Source organism: Platalea leucorodia (assembly GCF_965183815.1).
Source record: "Platalea leucorodia genome assembly, chromosome: 6".
NCBI lineage: Eukaryota > Metazoa > Chordata > Aves > Pelecaniformes > Threskiornithidae > Platalea > Platalea leucorodia.
The window spans coordinates 79,179,009-79,201,878 of NC_138828.1; the positions used below are offsets into that span (position 1 = coordinate 79,179,009).

Below are 22,870 nucleotides of genomic sequence, written 5' to 3' on the forward strand. Positions count from 1 at the left end.
GCTCTTCCAGTAAAGTTTCAGTATGCTTAGCATTAACCTCTGAGCTCTGTAGACTTCAATAGAGACTGCACATGTGCTTTAAGTGAAGCTTATGCTTAGTTTTCTCTTGCATGTGTATCATCAAGTCCAGGTCTTATTCCTTGGAAAATCAATTTGGGATTGTTCCTATTAATTTCACTAAGACTTGCAGCCGGTTCCTAAAATCTTAGGAAGCATAGTTAGAAACATTAAATGAGAAAAGAAAGAACAAAATTAAATTTAATCTGCTAAGTAATTCAGGCTTTGGAGGGTGGCTGTCACCTTTTTGTACATACCCCTTGTTGGTGTTCTTTATTATATTCTCCCCTCTGCCTCCCCCAGTCCCACATCCCAAATCATGGGGAATTGCATCCTGTTCATACTGGAGGTGGTGACAAAAGGTGTTGGCTCTGATTCTGGTGGAATCAGGGGATTTTTATGTTGCATATTCAGCATCTAAATATGCTGGATATCAAAATAGTGAAGGCTGGTAAGTGCTCTTTTTTTTCTTGCATCCGTTTTACTCATCCGTGTACCTGCATTGTAGTTTAAAGTTTATTTCTACTTGACTGCTTTTAGAGTTTTGCTCTGCCTTGAATTTAAATGCCACTTGAGGTCATGGTGCACAAAACAATGAGACTACCAAAACAAAGTCCAAAATTTAAAAATGCATGATGTGTCAGGAACCTTAAAATATGTTTTTGAAGTATGGCATTTCTAGGAATTTTAATAGTGCATATTGGCAAATCTAATTCATAACAGCTTCTGTGTTCATGTTATGAGTGGGATATTTTTTGTTTGTTTTGACAACTCGTTCTTTACTTGAATGAATATTAGCGTTTATTTTTAAAAAAACACGTACATTTTTTTGAGGGCTTACGGTAAATAAGTGACAGCTCTGACCAAATTTACAGCCTAGGTAAGAATATAAAATGAAGGTAAATGCCACAGGGGATTAGTCTCATGTTACATGTGCAAGATTGTAAATTAGCTGAATGTCCAACCTGTTATTTTCGGGTCTTGTTTTCGTAAATATTGATTAGATTTTTCAGTAGTTCGCATTTTGTTGAAAACTTAAATCACTTTGATGTTTTACAGTGCATAAAGGAAGTTTTGTAGGACAAATTCTTTTAAAAGGACATTGTCAAGGGAGTTTTCCTACTTATTTAATCTTTGCACTTGTAAGAATCCCCAGAAACGTGAAAATGAAAACTCTCCTTTGCCAGGCTGCTCTCCTCCATTTCATGTGCATATCGGTTTGTCATTATAGGGTTACTGATAAGTGTTGTGCTTTTTGGCATTGATGTATTTTTCAGAAAAAAGAATTGAAGCATTTGTTTTGAAAAAAGAAAAACACATTTAAAGAATTACATGGACTTTGCAAACAGATTTAAGAAAATGAAAGGTAGGTCAAATTTTGGGCCTACAAACCTGACAATGTCCTTTACTTACAACATGTATGCCTTACTCGAGATATTCCTGATCCTAATGATGTTCTATTAATCGGTGGCAGAAAAATGTGAAAATGACATTGTTAATCATCATTAATCTTAATAGTTTACCTTGTTCATTTTGGTATGTTTTCTAATGTCAGCAAATGGTGACAGCCTACTTAGAGATCTCTATTGTAATGTGATTGCTTCAGTTACTGTCAGTTCATAACATAAAAGGTTGTTTATGAAAGGTTTAAAATAAATTAGAACAGCCTAGGGTATGTCAGGGAGAGCTTTCGTATCTTCCAACTGTGAGTAAGTCAAATAGTGTTGGCTTCAACTCTCCCCCTCGGAGCGTGGCACACAACAGTGCACCTTTGTTTCAGGAGTGACAGGAGGTGCAGGTAGGAGGAAACTAGCCCGCTTAGGTACCTTGGTTTTTTTCTTTCAAGTTTAACAAAATACATCTCGTGCTAAGGTTGATCTGATAATTTGTAAGTCCCCATGCTGCCAGAGTATGGAGGTAATAATTCACGAGCCGTCCTCTCCCGTTCTGGTTACGAAGCTGGGTGATAAGTTCATTAATCCTCTGGTTTGTGAGAGAGCCGCAATCACTTGAAATGCTCGTGCATGGGGCTGGCCTCCTGTCGGGTTCTGCAGCTGAAAGCTGCTTTTTATATTTCCAAGATTTTTTCTATAAAAGCTGGACTAGAATAAGGTTTTGAGACTTTTTATCTAAGAGCAGCTAGTCCAAATCACAGGGAAAAGCACTCTTCTGTTAGCTGACTGGCAAATAGCTGCTACGTACGGACAGCTGCTGGCTGGCTGTGTGTGCACATTATACCTGGTAGTATTTTAGAAAAATTCCAGCAGTCACTGGCACAGTAGCAGTTACTGGGGCAAGAGCTTCGCCACCAGATTGTTTCCATATTTGGGGGGGGAAAACCCTAAACTAATAGCTGGATTAGACCTGTCATGGGAAACATGGGAAACTTTTTTTTTTTCCCCCCCCTTAAATACATTTAGATAACCTTAAGGGCCTGACTTACACCCAACAAAACCAGCATGTTCAGAGTTAAGGCTTCTCACTCCATCTCCGGTACTCGCTGGAGCGCTTGGCTCTCCAGCGCGGGTGGTATTGGAGATCAGACGCTCTCCTCAGATCCCTGCTCACCTAGGCAAAACGTTTGCCGCATGAGTGGTGCCGACTGTTCCAGGTACGTCTGTTTACAATGCACCTGCTGTCCTGCGCAAGGTGCGGTGTGCGTCTTAACAGTCCGCTGGTTTCCCTGGTATGTTAATGGCTGGTGGCAGCACAGCAGGTGTGGTGGAAAGCCAGGAGCCAAAGGGGGAAGGGTACAGATGCAGTGAGAAGCTTTAACTTTGAGTTGCCTGGCTTCTGTGAGCACAAGTCAGACCCTTAATGTTGTTTTAATGTATTGTTTGTGTTTAATTTTTAGTAAAAATTTGAACGCCATCCAGGCTACAGAGGTTGCAGTGGATAAGAAGTTTAAAAGCTTTGGTTCAAGATTACAGGAGGCTGCAAGAAAAATTAAAGACATGGAAATGAGGATGGAATGACAGGCTGCTATTTTGCCTCAGAATACTGAAGATTGTAAAGCATTGAGAAATCGAATTCATGACCCTGGAAATCAAGCTCAGATTAAGAAATGTCAGGTTGGTAGGGGTTCCTGAAAGTCTCGAGTTAGGATAAACTGAGATTGTTTTCCCATAACAAAGGTTCTAGGATGTGGGGGTGGATGGTATAATTTTTGTTATCTGTGTTATGTGAAATGCTATACCATATACTTAAATAAGCCAGCTAAGTGAAATTATTTTTTTTAAATTAGTTTCACATTTGTGGTGTCGAATGTCACTTTTGACCGGTTTACAGTTATTTCTCTCTGGCACCGAGTTGCATGGTTTACTGTTAATGCAGCCATGGAAAATACTGCTCTTAAATACACATTGCTTTATCCTGCCACTCCAAGGGTCTGCTGCAAAGCCAAACACATGGTGCGGTGTGACATTTCTAGATAAGAAACAGGCAGAATGTATCTAAATGGTGGAAGAAGTAGTTTTTTGTTCAAAGGGTTCTGATTCATAGTGAAACTGTGTCTTTCCAAATGTAAACTTTAAATAGTGACTGCCACTGTGGTTAAGTTACTGTAAGTTTACTTAAGCATTGAGTTATTGTCTGCGATTCAGTGATACGGTATTTGGGCAGAAAGATTGGGCAACAGGAAGTCTATGCTGAAGTTCAGAAAAGATTTTGGCAAGCAAAGGTTTGTAGGGTTTTCACAGTCAAGGTCACTGTATGTATTTGAGTTCTGGGGACTCTTAACAAAGCCTGAGATTCTCTCGGGGAGGTTTTACCATTCTGGTTGTTTCTCCGACTTTCGTTTCTATGCTATGGAGCTCGTTCTGGCACGCCACTTAGTTAGACACAAGTAACTTGGTTGAAATCGATAGATACACTGGCATGAGGGGAAAACCAGACCACACCTTTATATATTTTAGAGAAATCATTTTTTTAAAGGGTTGTGTTTTGTGATACTGTATTTCATGATTTTCTGAGGTAGCTCTAGTCAGAAAAATGATTCTTAAAAGTGACAGTTTTTAATCTCATCTTCTGTTATCCGTTTGGACGGTATGTGCTCTTCTGTTGACAGATGTGCTTTAGTTGTAGCTCTAAGGGAATCATCTGTGCCACATTTCTCCTCATTCATCTTCAACAACTTTAGTATCAAAGTTCTGCTCTCTTTTTTTAAATTTATTTTAGCTAGGATTCAAACTTGTCATTGAAATCCTGGCTTTGCTGGACTGACAATTAAGGCAATGACCATAACATTCCAGTTGTAAAATGAGCCGTTTTTATATCCAATATGAATAGGACTTGCAATGTCATTTTTACATTTGTTTCAAAACATAATTGCATTTTATTAATGCTATTACATATACTATTTTGAAAGAAACATGAACAAGTCTATAACATGCTTTATTTTAGGGTGCTTCTAAGTAAATGTAATGTGGGGATTTATAATTAAGTTCCAGTTAAAGGATAGTAATTATTGTCTGGATAACTATGTAGCATTTACATTGTAGTGTTTGTATGCTGTACCGCATTATTAGTGTGTGGTTTATTTACTAAAAATGACTGTACGAAGGTTATGTGGCTGTTTCTGGTTCTAACAGGTAACAGTAGTAAGTTGGCAAGATGCACAATTTTTAAAAACGATATTAAAAAGGCTTCCATTTAATTTTGGTGGCTGGATATTAAACACTAGTTTACTGAAAGAATCTGTGCATTATTTTGAAGCATGTCTATTGCAGCAGAGATTAGGAATTGATGGATTTACAACAGAGAATAGTCTTAATGGGTGTTGTACTTTGCTGGTGAATGCTTTTCGCATCTGAATTCCTGTCTGCTACGGTGACAGCACCGCTGTTACAGTCCATTGGCATCAGCAGTTGTTGGGAGATGCTGGGACTGGAACAGTAAAGAACCAAATCTACTTTAGTGACCAAGTGCAGAAGGATTGGTGAGGATCTGTTGTCCTCCTGCCTTGAGTCCGAAAGATCCTTTTGCTGTTTGCTGCTGAATAAGTAATTTAAAGTGTTGTGCAGTTACAGTTAAATTGCAGCCAGCTGCAATTTCTAGAAGTTTTGCAGGTAGGGTGCTAGCTGAAACTGTGTGCATATAGGAAAAGTTCCAGTGATCCTTGTTCAGTCGTCTTCAAGTATAAAACCTGTTTGAACAGGTGAAGAACTGAAATGCCGGATTGTAGGGGGGCTGGTCTGTCATCCTGACCTGGTCAGGGGTGGCCATGAAATTTCCAGGTGCAGGCTGGACAGCGGAGGCTACGAGGGTCACAGTCTCCTTAGCTGTACTCCGTCAGCCCCAGACCTGAGCTTGGTCCCAGGCAGGAAGCAATACGCTGCTTCTGTTGACTTGTGAAAACCTCTTTTCCCAGCAGCTGTTTTTCTTCACCAGGTATCTTGTACAGCTGGGATTCTACTAATTTTCCATCCATTTAAAATGCAGATGACAGTCTTTCAGGGCTTGCTTTTGACGCAGGCTGGGCCGTAATCCCATACAAGGGATTTCTTGTAGAAGATAGCTGGGGAACCTCAGTCTTTTGCATTAATGTTGGACTAACTTGTATTATCAAGTAATAAGCAATGTTTTTAAATTCACACTGCAATAGAAATACGTTGAAATTTGCATACAAAAAATAGCTAGCCTGCTTCACTTTACAGTGTTTAAAACTAGTTATTTTAAAAGAGGAAAAAAATTATGTACTTTATTCTTGGTTTTGCTTTTCCTTATCTCTTCAGGAAGTCCCTTTTTTCCCCACCCGCGCTTAACTACTTTTGTGTAAATGTAATGGTTTAATATTATTCCCTTGAGTACTTTTGTATATTTATAGCATCTACACTGTTAAGAAGGTGCTCTCTAAATATCTTGTTATAAGGATTACTTTTCATTTTAAGACTCCATAAGGAGGATATAAATTAAGTCTGCACTTTCAACTGATTTTCCTTCCCCCAGATATTTAAAATGTATTTCTATGTCACTTTACGATGTTCCAAGTGTGATGTTGATTTAGGGCGGGACATTTTGTTTGTATTTTGTAACCAGTTTCAATGGTGGATGAGGTATGATGTGTGTGTTTGACTAAGCTGTACAGAATTGTTTTGTAAAACTTTTAAGTCTAAGCAGACCTACATAGACCAGCAATTAGCCCGTACACTTGGACGTTGGATCTTCAGTAAATTCAGAATTTTGCTGTCATAGGCTCTTTTCACTTAAATTTTAGTCTCAGCAGATCATCATCATATATGTGAATTGAATACTCAAATCCTCACTGAGTTGCTTATGATATTCCGTAAGCTATGCTCTTACAAGCCTGGACAAGATATTTCTCACTCTGTGTAGAGCTCACAAAGGTGTGGAATCCAATCAAAACATAAACCATGGATAAGATTGCACAAATATTTCTTAATAGTGCAGTAAGGATGTCCCTTTAAAAAACAAATATTCTATTCCCTTAGTGGTTTTATCCATCTTCCATTGTTCAGCCTCCTGACCCTCCATGGCATTTTTTTCTTAGGTCTGCTGTGTTTGGTTGATTGCTGACTGTAAACTTGTTTCTGTTTTACTACCTTCAGTCCTTGAAATCTTTTTTCTGCCATCAGAATAAACAGACTAGCTATAACCTATTTTTTTTATTACATTCCCATGGCTTGAATAATAAGTCTTCTCTGTTTCTTCATAGGCATTCGACCTCCGATCATGAATGGGCCCATGCACCCGCGCCCCTTGGTAGCGTTGCTGGATGGCAGGGATTGTACAGTAGAAATGCCTATTCTGAAGGATGTAGCCACAGTGGCGTTTTGTGATGCTCAGTCTACACAAGAAATTCACGAAAAGGTAATATTTAGAGGTATAATTAAAGTGTTCTAGAAAACGCAAATATTTTCATGATTATGAACAGATAGTGTTGTGTTAGCTATGACAATGTGTTTAGCTATTGCATTTTAGTTGATGATTGATTACCTTAGTGAGTTGCTAGTCGTTTCCAATAACTGATGAAACGTGATAATGAAACAAAGATGAAAATATCTGTGTTGAAATATGCTTTTGTGCAGTGTATCTTTGGCTGGATGTTGTCCATATGCTTACCTACTGAATTAGATTCATGGAGAGAGTTGCCTGTGGGAAAATTATATTATTACATGATATTTTGAAGTGCTTCTTGGAAACACTGTTGCTCAGCCTTCAGCTGGAAAGCCAGATCTCAGTATTGGATTGGCCATGTGAGGAACTTTCAAACTTCTCTGTTTAGCCAAGGAATTGTGCAAATCGGGTTTGGAGGCCTTGTGCACTGAAAATTTACGCTGCAGAAGAGTTTCAAAACGAATGCTAACCCAAAATTTATTTAGAAAATGAATTTTAAAAAGTACTCTAACTGTATGTTATTCCAGAAGTTCATACCCTTCCTGGAAGTTTGGGAGCTGTAAAACAACTAGTGGTTCTTAATGTTGTCAAAGGTTCTCTCATTTTCTTAGAGGGATACCCATTTTTTGTGATGATAGCCAAGGGAGCCAGCACGCCCATATACCTACATTTTCTCTTCAGAGACTTCTTTCAGTGTGAAGGCCTCATGTCTACCCCAAATCCTCGCATCTCCCTAGACAGCAATAGAATGTTTTCACATCCGTATTTCTGTGGAGGTAGAACTAATTTTGGTGAAATTGTTGGCTAGCAGAGTAAGCCTCAAATGCCAAATATTCCTTCACCTAATAAAGGATTAAAACAGGCCTTACAGCTTCTATGGAAGTGAAAAATGTAATAAATATGACAGCAGAGGAGGGCAATCAGGGGTCCCTTCCAAGGGACTTTATTTTCTTTTTCTCCAGCAAAGATCCATGACAGACAAGTACAGATCCAGGTATTAACTTAAAGGCTTGTTAGGCAAGTGTCTGTATCTGCTTTTGTGCCTCTGGTACGGTATACTGCTGAGTGTGATTCAGGTGGTAAGGAGTCGTCAGCGGAACCGAATTGCACCAGTATTCTTGTTTCTCCGCAGATACCTTGTTAGACTTGTCCTACACTAATTATGGCAGCCCTTGGGTTTGTGACAGGTTTTCAGAAGCCTTTCAGTATTTTGAATTCATAGCTGGTTTAATTGTTTATTTACTTTTCATGTTCTTGTAATATATAGCATTGTTAAACATTTTAAAGTCTCTGTATATGATGAAAGATATAATCTTTTCTTTGATGACTTTCTTACAAAGCCAGCTACTTGAAAATAATATGAATACTAACTTCCCTTCTGTTATCAGGTGAATAAATCTCATTTTCTGTAGTCCATTTCATGTCAGCATCTTCCTGTTGAGAACCCATCAACCAACTCTTCGGCTTGTTATTTCTTAAGAAAAATATTTTTATTCTGCAAAAAAAGCATTTTATTGGTAAAACTTTCAAAATTTGTAGTTGTTTTTTTTCTCTTTTTTTTCCTTCTCTTTTTTTAAAAAATAGAGAAGATTAAAAAGTTGCATGCTGTATCAGCACAGCAGACTAGAACTACCGATTCTCATGGTTCAGGCAAACACAAGAGATGCCTCCCCTCTCCTGAAGCCCTCTGTGTGGTTCCTTGGTGGATATCTCTGCAGAATTTCAGATTTCCTGTCTTACCCCTCTGCCCTCCTCCCCACACAGGAATAAGCTGTTGTCAGAACAACGGTCAAGAATGAAGAATGATATTTAAGGTTGTTTTCTGCTGCATCAATACTGGCTTAGCGTCACTAGCTTGTTTTGTTCAGCTGCGTTTTAGATACAACAAAATTCTAATGTGAATAGGAAAATGGAAAAAAATAAAATGTTCCTACTAGGAAATAATCTGCATTCGAAACACCCTTTCTTTCAGTTCATTAGTTGTTTCTCAACGGGATAGTCAAAACTATTCTTTTTAGATTATTCTTGAATTATAAACTAGATTCAGAGTTGGCAATATTATAGTTCTGACCTCATGCCTTTTTAACTTGAACTTGTATTTTGTTGTGACATTCAGGTTGGAAACAGTAAGGTTTTGGTGAAACCTAACGCAAATTTCGACCTTCTCTTTGACATCTGTTGAAAAAGACCAGTGTTTTTGCTGTGCATCCAGCTAAGGCTACTCAATATTGTGACGGTGTATGAGAACCTAAAAGTAACTAACTAGAGAACAAATGCAAAGTGAAAACTTCTCCATCTTCATTGGTAATTGGAGATGCACAGAAATGGATAGTGTTGGTTTTGTTGTTTTTTTTTTTTTTTTTTTAAAAACGCAAAACAAAAACTATAAATTGTAAGGGTCAAAGACAGTAATAATCTAAGTATGGTATTTTATTTTATTCATTTAGAGAAATATTCAACGCAAGCTTTTTCCTCTCAATTCCTCTTATCTTTTATATATAGGTAATTTAAATGTGATACAATGCTTTATTTATGTCTACATCTTTTTAATCATGTTTAAAAGTAGTTTTAATCTTACTGTTTTCCTATCTCATACTGTTGTCAGAAGTTTAATATGTGAAATAGCTGGTTTCCATTTACAAGGACTAAATAACACATGGAGAATAAGTAATATAAATGCTGTTTCACTTTTTTAGTTGATAATAGCAGTCTTCAGGTGAGCACTATAATATTGACAGGTGCACCACCTGGATAGTCCTCTGCTTTGCTTACTGAAGTCAACATCATTTACTTCTGATGCGTAGAGAACTGGGGAATTCTGTGTGACATGAATGCCTTGCCTTAGAAACACACGATATCTTCTGTTATCAGCAGGGTGTAGTAAACGAACTTTTCAGATCTTGAGACCGTAAGCCAGTGTGTGTATCTCAAATTGTAGCTTTGGAAAAGCTACAATAACTGAAGCTTGATGAGTAACGCAGGTCATCTATTGTCGATCTTCACAAGAGTGTTTGTATTTAGTCGATATGCTAAAGCTTTCATCCTTTGCTTTTTATTATACCAAAATAATTTATTCTCAGTGAGCTCAGTAAGATATCTGGAAAATGTATTTTCACTAGCAACCAGTATATTACTGTAATACAAATTTTCACTAGCAAAAGGGTAATGTAATTCTAAAATATTTGGGTTTGCAAAGTACCACTGTTCTGCTAGGTAATAAATTCCTGCAACAAAAATCACAAACTTTAATTCATTATCATATTGTTGTATTACTGTAACATAGACTAAGAGATCAGTTTTACGAAGTGTTGAGCACTGTTCACTTCCATGTGAAAAGTATTCACTTTTTACTTCCACTGTCCATCTGCAGTGAAAAATGGGTATTTTCCGCACACCTCTAGAGTTATAGTACAGAAATATCTCTATTTTAGTACGGCTTGTATAATACCTTTTGGGAATGGTGCTTTACTAAATATAAAATTGTTTTCAGGAAAAGTTTTAAAATTAGAATTTGCATATTTAAAGCAGTATCTAAAATGTTCATGTATTTATGAACGCACATTCCTGGCCATACTAAATGATGTTTTCCTGATACTTAAAATGCAGATTTTGATAATGGATGTTAATTTGCAAAAGGCTGTTCCCCATTGTGAAAGAAGAGATGACTGAAAATCAGGAAAATGTTTAGTGTTGAGAAGAGCTTGCTGAAAGCAGAAGGTGAAATTTAGTTTTTCTTTCATATATTTCCTGCCTTTAGGAAGAGATAGTGAATCGAACAGGGTAGCAGATACAGAGATGTTTAGATAGCCTGAAGTGGCAGGAGGCAGGCCAAAGACTGGGAAATTTAGGATGGGGTTTGAAAGAGGTGATTGACAATGTCTGATACACATAGATGGGTGGCTGTAGATGAGCGTAATGAAACGCCAAAGACACGAACTGAGAATCAGTTGATGAGAAGAGTGAAAGACTGCGAAGGGATGGCTAGGAAAGGAAGCGCGGGTATAAATTCAGCTTGCGCAGTTGTGGAGCCTTGGTCACAGGGGTGTGAGGAGTTAGCGTTAGGAGAGTAAATGTTTTGGAATCCAGAGAAGGGATTTCTGCTGGTCATGAGAAGGTTTCAGGGACAGGATGGTGGTTTAAAATACTGTTTTATGATGGCTAGACAACAAAGGAAATAGAGTGGAAAAGGGGAATTTGTAGTAGCTTGTGAGGCAGATACCAGCAAAGCACAACCTAGATGTTTTTTCATAGAGAAGCAAGGAGGCTGAGAGATTTTAATACATAGAGAAAGGAGGAGAAGAAATGAGGATTTGAATGCCATTTGTATACAGGGTCAAAAGCAGGTCTTAGCAAATACTATTATACCTTACTATGTATGCTAATTAAAGAAAGTTTTCTCCAAGTTGGGTAAGGCCCGAGTTGCAGTTCTGTAGCGATTTCCTTATGCCAAAGAGTTCATTTGTTATTCTCTTTTTATGGCTGAGGAAATTAAAGTATGGAAAATAAGTAACTTGTTTAAGGTCACAAGTAAGTAATAACTTGTATTAGAACCCTGCTTCATCTCAGGTGAAAGCGTTGATTCCCTGTGCCGCTGCTGGAAGGCAAGTTGGATGGCGAAGATAGGTTTCCTTCCTTTTGAAAATCAGGCTGCCAGCGCTTAAGTGAATGCTGACATTTACTGAGAGTGACCCAAAGTTTTGAAATAACTTTGTAGTTAGAGGATGCTTATTACACTTCTTCAGAAATTACTCGTGTGTAAGGTTTTGCTGATTTCCCACCACCCTTCGCCCCAGGAAGAGTGGTTTATTTTCAAGTCAGTCTGAAAGGCTACAATATATATGTTTATGCTTTGACTCCTAAGTTCTGTTTTACTGTAGATGTTGCATATAGCTGTGTGAAGTTGAGCATTACATTTGTCAAACTATATCATGGGATAACTGGGAACTGGGTTCACTGCGTCCTATCAGGAAATTTATGTCATTTAGGGTAAAAATTATATTAAGATTTTGGTGGTTAAATTTCTTTCTTAATAGAATTGCATTACTGTCAATAAAAGTTCCTCGCTATGTTTAAACTGTTTTTTATATTACAATTAGTCGTGTGTAAATCAGTCTTCTCAGCAGCCATCTCAGACTGCTTCCCAACGTACATGATATTTTGGTTTGTTCTGCCAAAAATAATGGTGCTCATCCAAAAAAACTGTTTAAAAATAATTAGCTTGCTTCCATCCTCATTCCAGGTCAACTTGCTTTTTTCCCTGTCTCGTGCTCTGTTGTCTCTCCCCCTCTTTTTCCCCCAATCCTTCTTTCTTTCAGTGCCATTCATGGTTTACTGCTTTCCCTGGCTCCTTGGCAGCCTACCCAGCACTTCTGATTTCTGCAATATTGCTCCTTCTTTCTACTTCTGTACTTTTTGAAGGCATCAGACTCAAGCACACCCTTGGGGTCTTTCTGTTGCCTGAGATTTTTGGAGTTCAGAGTCTTGACTCTTTGGGCTTCCTGACTTCTCCTGTATATTCTGTAACATGGAGCACGCCGTGTAAAGGGCCAAACATAAACGTAATATGCAAGATCTGGTAATAGAGATCTCCACCAAGCAGAGAGAAAATAAAGTGATCCTTGCAAACCCAAATGAAAAAGACAGAAAGCACAGCTGATTGGGAATGGTCTTTAAAGCAAAACATATAGGCTGGAAAGAAGTCAGGAGTTTGTTTGAAGCTGTGTACGTTTTCTCATTCTCTTTTTCTGTAATTATGTGGTTTTCTACATCTTGTCTCAAATCAGCTAGAAGAAAAAAAACGGGTGTGTTTTTGACTGGATTTACTGCTTCATGCAGATACCCGGTTCACCAGCACATCAAAGAGAGTAGGATGGTCTGGAAGTGGGAAAATAAGTCTGTCTGGTAAACCTATGCTGCAGCCTTGCAAGTGATTTAGTTAAGTTAGTATGTATCGGATCCCTTGACTCCTGTTACAAAAGCACAAAATAAAATCATCTTCACAGAGATACTACATTTCCATATTTTTAGTTTAAGTTAAAAAAATTTAAAAGCTGAACTTCCTGTTCAGCAGTGTAGGACTCGATATTTTTCAATCACACTTTTACGTAGGAATTAAATGTAGAAACATTTCCAGTCATTACAGTTTTAACTAAGACTGTTTCAAAGAAGAGCTGAAGAGCTTTCATAATGCAACAAATGTTTTGCAACTGATAGAAACAAATCAAGAATGGTGCTGTTGTTCAGTTGAGTCTTTGATTTGTTCCTGTTATATCAATGGTTAAAAAAGATAATTTTTCCAGCTTCAGATTCTTCTTTGTTTAGCAGTAAAGCTACAATCTTGCATTCGTACCATCAGTGCTGTTTATATTCATGATGCAGTTGCAGCATTTTAGTTTTCCATCAAAATTAAATTCCCACAGAATATAGATTGAAAGGAATCTGCTTTGCTCTAAACAGTAATGTGTACTTGGGAATAAGTTGTCGCCTCGGAGCTGATCCAAAACCCCGTAAATTTACTGAAACCGTTTGAATGAACCTTGGATCAGATTCCTTATGAAAGACTGACAAAATTAACGAAAGGAAACCCTAAAAACTTTTGTTACACCTCATTATACAACAAAGTAGTTAACATACAGCTATCACAGTAAGGATGTATACAAAATCGATGTTTGTATACAATGAGCCTTCTGCCAACATCTGTCAGATTTGCCAGTGGCAATATTTACAGGTCAAGCGCAGCGTTAACAGCAAGGGTCAGGCTGCCAGTGTCTCCTGAACTAATAATACCCTTTAAAAAGCAGAGTGGAAGCGCTGCTGTGCCCAGGAAGCAGCATATATCAATCTTACAGACAGAGTCGAGTCGAGTCTAATATGGTTGGTTATCAGCTCGCTTTTTCTTTCATTTCACAGGAACAGGTTTTACTAAGGATCGTTGGGGCTTGAAAATCGCTAGTGATTATTAACAGGTTTTTTGAGACAGAGTTGTGTGGGTTGATGCGTTGCCGTCAGTGGTTTTCATGACATAACGATCCTTTGGTATAGATGTTCAATCCATCGTAGCGTCTGATAGACTTGAACTGAAATGGGACGCAGTTCAGCCTTTTATTAATAGAACATACAAGTTAACACACAGAACTCCTGCTAAAGATTCTTTCATTGAAGCCTTTCATTTAGTAAAAGTGTTTTCAGAGTCTTTATTCTCAAATTGGCTTCTGCCATTAAACTGTCAGTAAATCCTGGCTTTGAAAGACTGGCTTCGATATAGTTTTTAAAAGGAAGTTTGCTATAGGTTATGCAGGTTATTTATATAGTTGTGTGTGTATTTGTATGTATATGTTTTTCAATGGTATATTTAAAAAAGACTAGAAATACACTATCCTATGTGTCATGTACGTGTATATATCTGTAGTTTATACAGTGTGTGGATATACAGGTTTTTAGAGAGTTTTCAGGAGCCTGCAACTAAGATTCGTTTATGTTTGTATAAAATATTTTTACTTATTTTGTATTTATGTACAGTATAAACTTAAATATTAATATTTAGGGTCTACACTAGACAGTATCCTGGCTGAATAAAGTGCCTATCATGAAATGGATAGGTTACTGACAGTGCCATGGATCACAGGAACCTAACATCGAGCTGATAGTCTCGTAAAGAGAAACAGGAACTTGTAAAAAGCAGCACAAACTAGCAGAGTTTTGGAGACCTACTAAATACCATTTGAGCACCCTGGCTTTTCTTTTTAGTTTTAATGGCATTAGTTTCGCACGGACCCTTTGTAAAGTTGTAGTGAGGCTCTGAGAGCGGCTACAAGTCCGCTGTAGCCTTCCACTCTGTGGCAGACTATTGATTACAAATTTGACGTGCAGCTCCTCTTTGCAAGTCAAATAATGCAAAGCCTACTCAGTTTAGGTAAAGTACAGTTTTCCCACCCAAATGTGCAAAATATCTCAAGTCTGTTGGTGACACTGGGACATATTTTTTGGAGATGACACATTGAACTCCAAGGCCAAGAAATGCAATACCCTGTAGTTTCTAGAACCAGATGAAATGTAGCACTTTCTAGCGATGATTTTCTAGAAGTCTTTTTTAAAAATTATGGTATATTTTCATATTCAGTATGTAATTTATAAATATGTTCTGTCTCTGCATTGAAGTAGCTTGGCATTTTACATACCGTGTTATGTTTCTATACTCTAGATTTGATCCACGAGCCTCTGAGATCAGTCTCTCATAGTAAAATCGAGTAGTGTATCTTTGGATGACCAAAGAAGAGGAGGCCTCGCTGTTCTATTCTTAGCATGTTACAATATGTTTACACTTTTTTGTAAAAATAAACAAGATGCTAAGAGTTCTTCCCCGAACAATATGAGGCATGTGTGTCTCATTGGTGACTATGCGATGTTTGGCATGATGGCTAAAATAGCCTGCTGCTGAAATAAGGTGAAAAAATAGATAGGAAGATGTTTAAAAAACGTTTCAATTTTCAGTATTCAGTACTCCAGATTGGTTAAATTCTTTGAAATAGAAATGTCTCCTGCTAGAGTGTCATCTGTTCTCAAAGAGCCTTGGAGACCTTGCATGTTGTGAAAGCAGAGTAGTCATTGTGAGGCTGAAGAACAGCAGAAAGACCTGTCCGAGCGGTTGTGATTGGAAAGGATGTCAGCTCATTGAAGAGGGTGTGAAAAAGGCTTTCAACAAGCAGTGTGCTGTAGCTTCACCTGGAAGCAAGTCCGAAGGCATAGAAATTATGCAGATGGGCCACATAATCATTTGGTAACAGAAGCAGCCAACTCATGTCCTGTGTTTCAACTTTTATCTCGGATCCTTTCGTCCCAAAAAGCACAACTGTAGTCTGATGAAAGCAGGAACGGCTGTTGAAGGTACGCAGCTAACCCTGCGTGTTCTGTATCAAACGTTGCCTTTCCTCATGAGAGACCATGAAAGAGTATTGTCTGGCTGCCACATGCTTGGGCTGATCTGAAATGTCTGGCTTGCTTGTTAAATATGTTCTCTCACTCAAATTGACACGAGTTGATATCTTTGTGATAAAATTGTGCTAGAATTTGGTCAATGTTGTATCAATCAAGTTCATTACGGAAAATGATGAAAAAACGACATATACTCCCTGTTTCTCTCATGCATCCGCCACTGGGTGTGCTTCTGTAAGTGATCAGTAAATTACTCCTGTGCACAGTTCTTTTTTCTAAAGATTGTCTCACTTTCCAGAACTGTTCACATTTATGCTGGATTTCAGTTTCATGTGTTATATTCAGATTTAGTTCAAGTTTTGATTTTACTCATTGACGAGCTTGTCAGACTTCCTTGTGTGCATTTAGTATATGTAATGACTGAAATATAATTTATACAAATAATTCCAAAATATAGAAACTTTCACTATTGATTTTTTTGAATCTGTAAGTGGCATTATTAACATTCATCAATGCCGAATGTTTCTAACTTCAGATTTTCTGCTGCTATTTTCTCCCTTTTTGGCATACTTCAATCACATGGCCAGTTGCGAAAAGCAGTAACATAATTTAATTATCAAATTAATGTGAAATAGTACACAGTTGCAGAATATTACATTTTTGGCAATGGATTGTCTTGCTAACTGGTCCATAATCCTAGGAGAGGCTCAAGCACTAAAAAGAAATTCTAAAAGATTTGTCATTTGCATCTGTTTGTTCTATATCCCATATGATGGGTAAATAACTGCCTGTGGAAAGGGCTAGTGTCAGCATTAAGCCATAGCTGAGAAATATTTTTCCTTTTATTGAACACATTCCCAAGCTTCCCAATACTTTTCCATCTCCTCCTAGTGCCAAGCCATAATCTAGACGGGCCCAAAAATGTAGTGTAATGGGTCCAGACCAGTGCTCTTAGAGTCCAAATTACAGTCTTGACTGCTGAGTTAATAAAATATGCATGATTATGAAGTGAAAAGCTGCTTCCCAAATGAAACGCTGTGATTTTAAAACACAAATGTCTGAGCCACTTCAGCTGTCTTTTAGCCCGTATTTAATGAGTCCTTAAAGTAGTAGCAGCTCTCTGTCTGCACACACAAAACCACACGCACCGTTGGCTTTTTCCAGTCTAGGAGAGGGGGGTCTGGCTGTGACATGAGCCTCAGGTGGGCCCTCGTAAGCTCTAAGCTGCTTCAAGTTTTGCTCTTCTGACAACTACACAGAGGGTGTTTTCTCCTGCATCACAGCCATCTAGAGCAACCTTGGAGGGGCAGGAGGAAATGATGTGATAAAACACAGAATGGAGGACATGGCTATTTGGAGAGAACCAGGATATCGTAAAGAACTTGAGGACCTTGAGGCCTGAAGTAACAAGTGCTGTGACACAGAGAAAGAAGTCCTACTATAAACTTGAGCGTGACAGAAGCACATGCTTCGGGGAGATTATTTACACGTTCGTCAAAGGATCAGCTGGCAGTGTGACAATGGCCATGCAGAAGCGTCACACGTCGTGTGAGACTTCATTAGGAGAGATTTCCAGCACGCATATTGCTGCTGAAAGTTGGCATAACACAGTGGGGACGGAGACCTCCAGTAGCACACGGGGTACAGTTGTGATCGCCCACAGAAGAGTTGAGCTTGGGCTTCTTTAAGCGCAGTAAACTGTTAGACTTGATCAAGGGGGTAGAAAGGCGTCATCCTAGATGAGACGAGAAGGACTAGGCTTGTGAAGTCTAGCCAAACAAATGGTGAGCGGGGATATGATCGTTGCCTATAAATACATTTGGATTGTAAACACCAAGAAGAGAAGGCATGGTTTAAGCAAATGGCCAACACTGGCGCCAGAACAAATGGATACAAGCTGGGCTGTGGATAAATTGAGGCTGGAAATTAGAAGAAATTTCCATATCATTGGAGCTGTGAGATTTTGGAACAGTTTTCTTTTAGGAATTAATGAGACAAAAAACCCCTAAGGGCATTTTAGGTGGGCGGTCAGGTTATAAGAAGGACTCTCTCTTGTGTAGACTGCCTCAGGCATGGGCTTTGACTTGGTCCGTACCAGCTGTAATGTCGCTGTAGAAGCAAAACCAACAAACTGTTTTGGCTTTTTTAACCCTACGTAACAGCTCAAGGAAACACGTCCTGATGAGCGCAGTCTTTCTGATTGGTGACTGCTAGATGTAATCTCCAAAGGACTTGTTTGTACCATTAAAATCAAGGAGTTTTGTGTGTGTATAATCGTTTATAAGATCAGAGCCTACAGCTGTTCTTTGAATTATGTTGTAGTTGCATTCTTTAAGGATGTGTAATTTCTAACTTTTTTTGCAGTTCTTACTCTTACAAGTAAATCCAAATTCTGCTCAAAGGATCCTGGTCTTTATCTGACTTAGAACTGGGATTACCAATCCAGAAACACCTGTTGAAATAGCGTAAATCAGTTTGTGAAGTATTCAGTAAGAAGCAGTTTTCTTTCATTTTTATGGAGTTTGTTTTTATTTTCTTTGAAAATTGTTATTATTGCATTTTAATTTTAAAAATTACTGCTGCAGATCTTGGGTTCCAACAGTTGTAATCCTCTGTGTGCAAGACTGTGTTTTGCTGCAATAGTTTTTTTTAAACAATTTATGTTGATTGTTGTTACTGATCTTGCAGTACCCTAGAAAATGCTCATACAAGCAGAAATAACTCTGATGACAGAATCTGTACATGTACCAGACCCAAAAGTCTATTGAGTAAGAAATTTAGAGCCTCTGCAGAACTTTATTTGATGTGCGTCACAGGAACCTCTTGAAGTCATTAGAGCGAGCTTAGATGTTGAAATGATTTGTGCATGTTTTGTATCTCGTAGAACGATTAGGATGTTAGGTAGTGCACTGAAGGTGGAAACACGGAGAAGTGTTTTGAAGAAGTGAAATCATCCGATTTGCATATAAAGAGGAAAATATTTTCTGTTTTCTGAACAATAAACTTGTATCAGCTGTGTGGGGTGCAATGTCACTGCTCGATGGGTAGCAGAACTCAGAACTGCTGGGCATGGTGTGCTAGGCTCTCTTCCCCTGCTCCACACCCTTTCCTCTTAACCTTTCTTGAGTAGGTTGGACACACTTTAACGTAATTTGAAAGATATTCAGACCTTGCCAATCCCGTCAACTTATTTTCACTTTTTTGGCTCTTGCTCTCACAAGTTTGTTTTTTTTTTTCTTTTGCAACATTTCTTGCCTTGGTACAATTTCTTAGAGCTGCTGTTTTTTCTGGATAATGTCTAGTTTGGCATCTCGGTTGTACCAATTTCTTTACCATCCAGTTTTCCATCAGTGAGAGCTTAGACAGTTGCAGTATCAATAAACTAAGGGACAAACACTTTGTTCTTCTGTATGAATTGACAGATTTCAGTCTCTGTTGTCTAAGGGTTTTGTAATGATTACTGAATGTTTTCTATTCAGGTATCAAGTGGTTTAATAGTGCAGTGAATGCCTGTACCACTGTGTGTATGGTGAAGAGATACTGCTCTGTGACTCTATTCAGAACTGAATGTCAGCTGCCTAAGCATAAAAACACTTACTGTTTAAAGTGAGTGCTTGCTCCCATGTTGTGTTTCGTCTGCATGTGCAGATGCCGTCCAGCGATGCATGTACTTAGGGTCCGGTATTGCAGAGCATCTCCTGTGAAATGAGAAGAGTTTTCCCTCTTAATAAGAACACAAATACAGGTCACTTAGTTCTTGTAAAGCTAATCTCATCACGCTAGAATGGATACATCAGATGAAAAAGACTAAGAAGAGGCTGGAAGACATTTGGAGAAATAACCTTTAAAACAAAACACCTGAATTTAATGTTTTTACAGTCTTTTTATACCTGAAAATATGTATAAGTGATAAAGCTGAGATCCTATGAAAGAAAACAAATATAAGTATTCTTTCTTCCATTTTATTTATAGGTACTAAATGAAGCAGTGGGTGCACTGATGTATCACACTATCACTTTAACACGAGAAGACCTGGAGAAATTTAAAGCACTTCGAATAATTGTCCGAATTGGCAGTGGTTTTGATAATATTGACATCAAATCTGCTGGAGATTTAGGTATGACTATTAAAGACATTATTTTACATCTTATACTTGCCTTCAGAAATCTGATAGCGTCTAAGTCGTCGTATTAATGGTTTCTGCATAATTTATACTAACATGCTATGTAAGCTGTATAATTTTCTCATCAAAGTGTTTAAAAATCATTATGGAGATACTAGCATTAGTTAATTAAGTGATAATATTAACAGCTTTGTGACAGGATGACAATCTGCCTGTTCAATATAAACCCAAGAACTGAGGCCATAATTTTTCATCTCTCTCTTTTTTACCCCAATTGTATATTTTAACTACTACTGCTGTAATCCAATCACAAAATATAATTCCATCAGCATGGCATACTACTTCTGTTTGAATAAAAAATGGGACCATTATCAACTGTCTGAGACTTATTTATGATGCATGAGACTTAACACTAAACCGCTCCATAAAACAGAAGTATCGATTTTATAGGAGAATCAGTTGTTGCTGCTTCAGAATAAATTCAGATGCTGGAACTATGAAGAGATGGCCCTTAATGTTTCCCTGCAAAAAGCAACAGTCTGATTTGTACTCTTCTTACTTTAGGATAAACCGTCTCTTACCTATAATCTACAGGTCAAGCTACCACTCGGAATAAATGTCTACATTTTCTTCATTTCTTTTCTAAGGTTGAGGTGACCAAGTATGTTTCCCATTATGCTCTGGGAAGGTCTTGGAAACATTTATTTCAATCTGACAGTGCTTAGTCCTAGTAATAACCCCACTGACGTAGTGAGGAGCTGTAATATGGTCTGTTTATCAGTAAATGATAGTAAAACAATCACCTGTTTCTAATGGTGGTGTAGTTTGCACCGCAGGCAGAGGCTAGCAACTTCTCTGCGAGGTCCTATAAAGAACAGATCAGGTCTGAAAGCATGCAAGGCTGTGTTCCTGTATATTGTAACTGCTGCCACAGTTAAGTGCATGCGTTGTGAGCCCCAGAAAACACGTATATATGTAGAGATTGACCTGGGGTAAAATCCTAGATCAAAACCCAAAACCTGCTTACAGATCAAAGGCCCCGACGAGTCAGGAGTCTGATTTGTGCAGAGAATCCCTGATAAGAAGAAAATCTTTGCAGGTTTGTTGGCTCTTTCTGCAAGTCTCCATGCTGGATTGTAACCTAGGCTTATAATTTAAATGCATCCACATAATTCTTCAAGCCGGAGTACAGCAGATTTGGGAAATTCTCATTCGTATGAAATGCTAAATGGCCACGTTCCTAATCATTCAATTCCTATGTTGTGATTAGACTGAGTTGTACAGTTAGGATCCATCCTGTTTGTGCATTCCAGTATTTACGAAATACAATTGTCCACTCTGTCAAAAGCCAATAAATGCTGGAAGGCTTACTGTGTAAAATCTGTGATTTTAATAGTTAGGGTGAAATGGTTGGAATTGAGTACTAACTCACCACTACTGGGACAAATCACTTCCCATTTTTTGAACTTGTACAAATAATACGCATCTCAAGGAAGTAATATGAGAGTTAATTGCTCTTTGTAAAAAGCTTTGATACACTCTTGAAATGTAGTGTAGAGTTAGATCATAAATTCTGACATATTCCTGAACTTTTTGAGTTATTTTTCATCGAGCTGGCTCGTGGCGTTGTTACCAGCTTTTTCTATTATGTATTATTTTCATGTTAGCACTTTTGCTCTTCTTAAAATGCATGAAAACATACGTTTCTTTGATAAAATCTTTAAGATCTGGTGTACTTTTTCTCCAGTTTATTAATTGTTGACTAGAAAATATGTACGAGTTGTGAGTGTAGCTGGATGCAAGTGAAGTGGGAGCCGAGGTGGTGCCCGTTGGCTCCTATTGAACCTATGCACGAGGGCACTGAAAGCAGTGGGACAAGAGGAAAGGGAAGGGAGCGTAGAAGCGATGGATATGAGATGAGAGAGTGCTGTCTTTTCCTAGGTGAAATGTCTCTTTTTTTCATATCCTTGCCTCTCTCTTGCTGCCTTTTGTGGTTCACCATGTCTCTGCCTTTCAGAAATTAGCTGGTTTTAAAGTTGGGGGAAAATAGGGAAAAAGAAATGCCTACAGTTTAGGAGAGAAATTATCTGACTCTTCTCCCCCAAATTTCCTAAGGAAACCTATTAGGGAGGAGGGTATAAGGTGAGTTCAGTTCCTTATTTCTCTTCCCAAATACATAATATAACTCTTTAAGCTCCTTCTAAAGCATTATTTTCTTGATGCCAGCTATCAGGAGACATGCTTATTAAACTCGTTTTGCCATCTAAACCTGCATTTTTGCTCCATGAGAAGGACTTTTTGTATAAACAAATGCAGCTGTTTAATACGATGCTCTTAAAGGGATGTTATTTTTCAGTCTTGTGCTTTTCCCCCCACTCGTGCTTTTTTTTCCATTTTTATAAAATGGTGAGTTTCATCCTACCATTGATGTTAGCAGGGTGCCAACATTAATATTCCAGCAAATGAGGCTGTTTTATCTTTCTGTAAGTCTAAGAGCAGTAACTCAGCAGACACTGTATCTCCACAACAGAGAAGAGAAACAGTTCTGCAGGTTCCTTGTATTGGTTTTTACTGATCTAAGGAAAGCTGTAAAAAAGTGCTGGGCAGCAGAATGGAGGCATTTGTAAAACATAGATAAATGTGATGTGAGCTTATTATTTGTCAGATTATTGTTATTAGTATTATGGAAGAGAATGTTTTTTCTTCCTTGCTTCATAAGATATACTGGTGTTAGCTGAGGACTCATTGAATATTTATTTATGTAAAAACCCAAACAACTAGACAGTAAAAACAATATTAGGGTGGTTTTTAGTATACAAAACACTTTTCTTCTCCCGTGAAATTATACTGTATACTGTTTGTGATCTCAGTCAGCAGAACTGAGACACAAACATTTGTGGGAGC

The 22,870-nt window shown here is 38.0% G+C and overlaps 1 protein-coding gene across 10 annotated transcripts in view; it reads left to right on the forward strand.

Moving 5' to 3' along the window:
- The window catches only part of CTBP1 (C-terminal binding protein 1), a 253,159-nt gene that overhangs the window by 205,977 nt on the left and 24,312 nt on the right, over nt 1–22,870 (forward strand). For 8 of the 10 annotated variants that reach the window (XM_082315834.1, XM_082315830.1, XM_082315833.1 and 5 more), the window contains 2 exons: nt 6,731–6,885; nt 19,816–19,960. In XM_082315834.1, the coding sequence (XP_082171960.1) occupies nt 6,731–6,885; nt 19,816–19,960 (300 nt within the window). Of the gene's footprint in view, nt 1–1,334; nt 1,424–2,911; nt 3,129–6,730; nt 6,886–19,815; nt 19,961–22,870 lie in introns of those variants that run through there. The other 2 variants (XM_082315831.1, XM_082315839.1) reach the window with 2 other exon arrangements.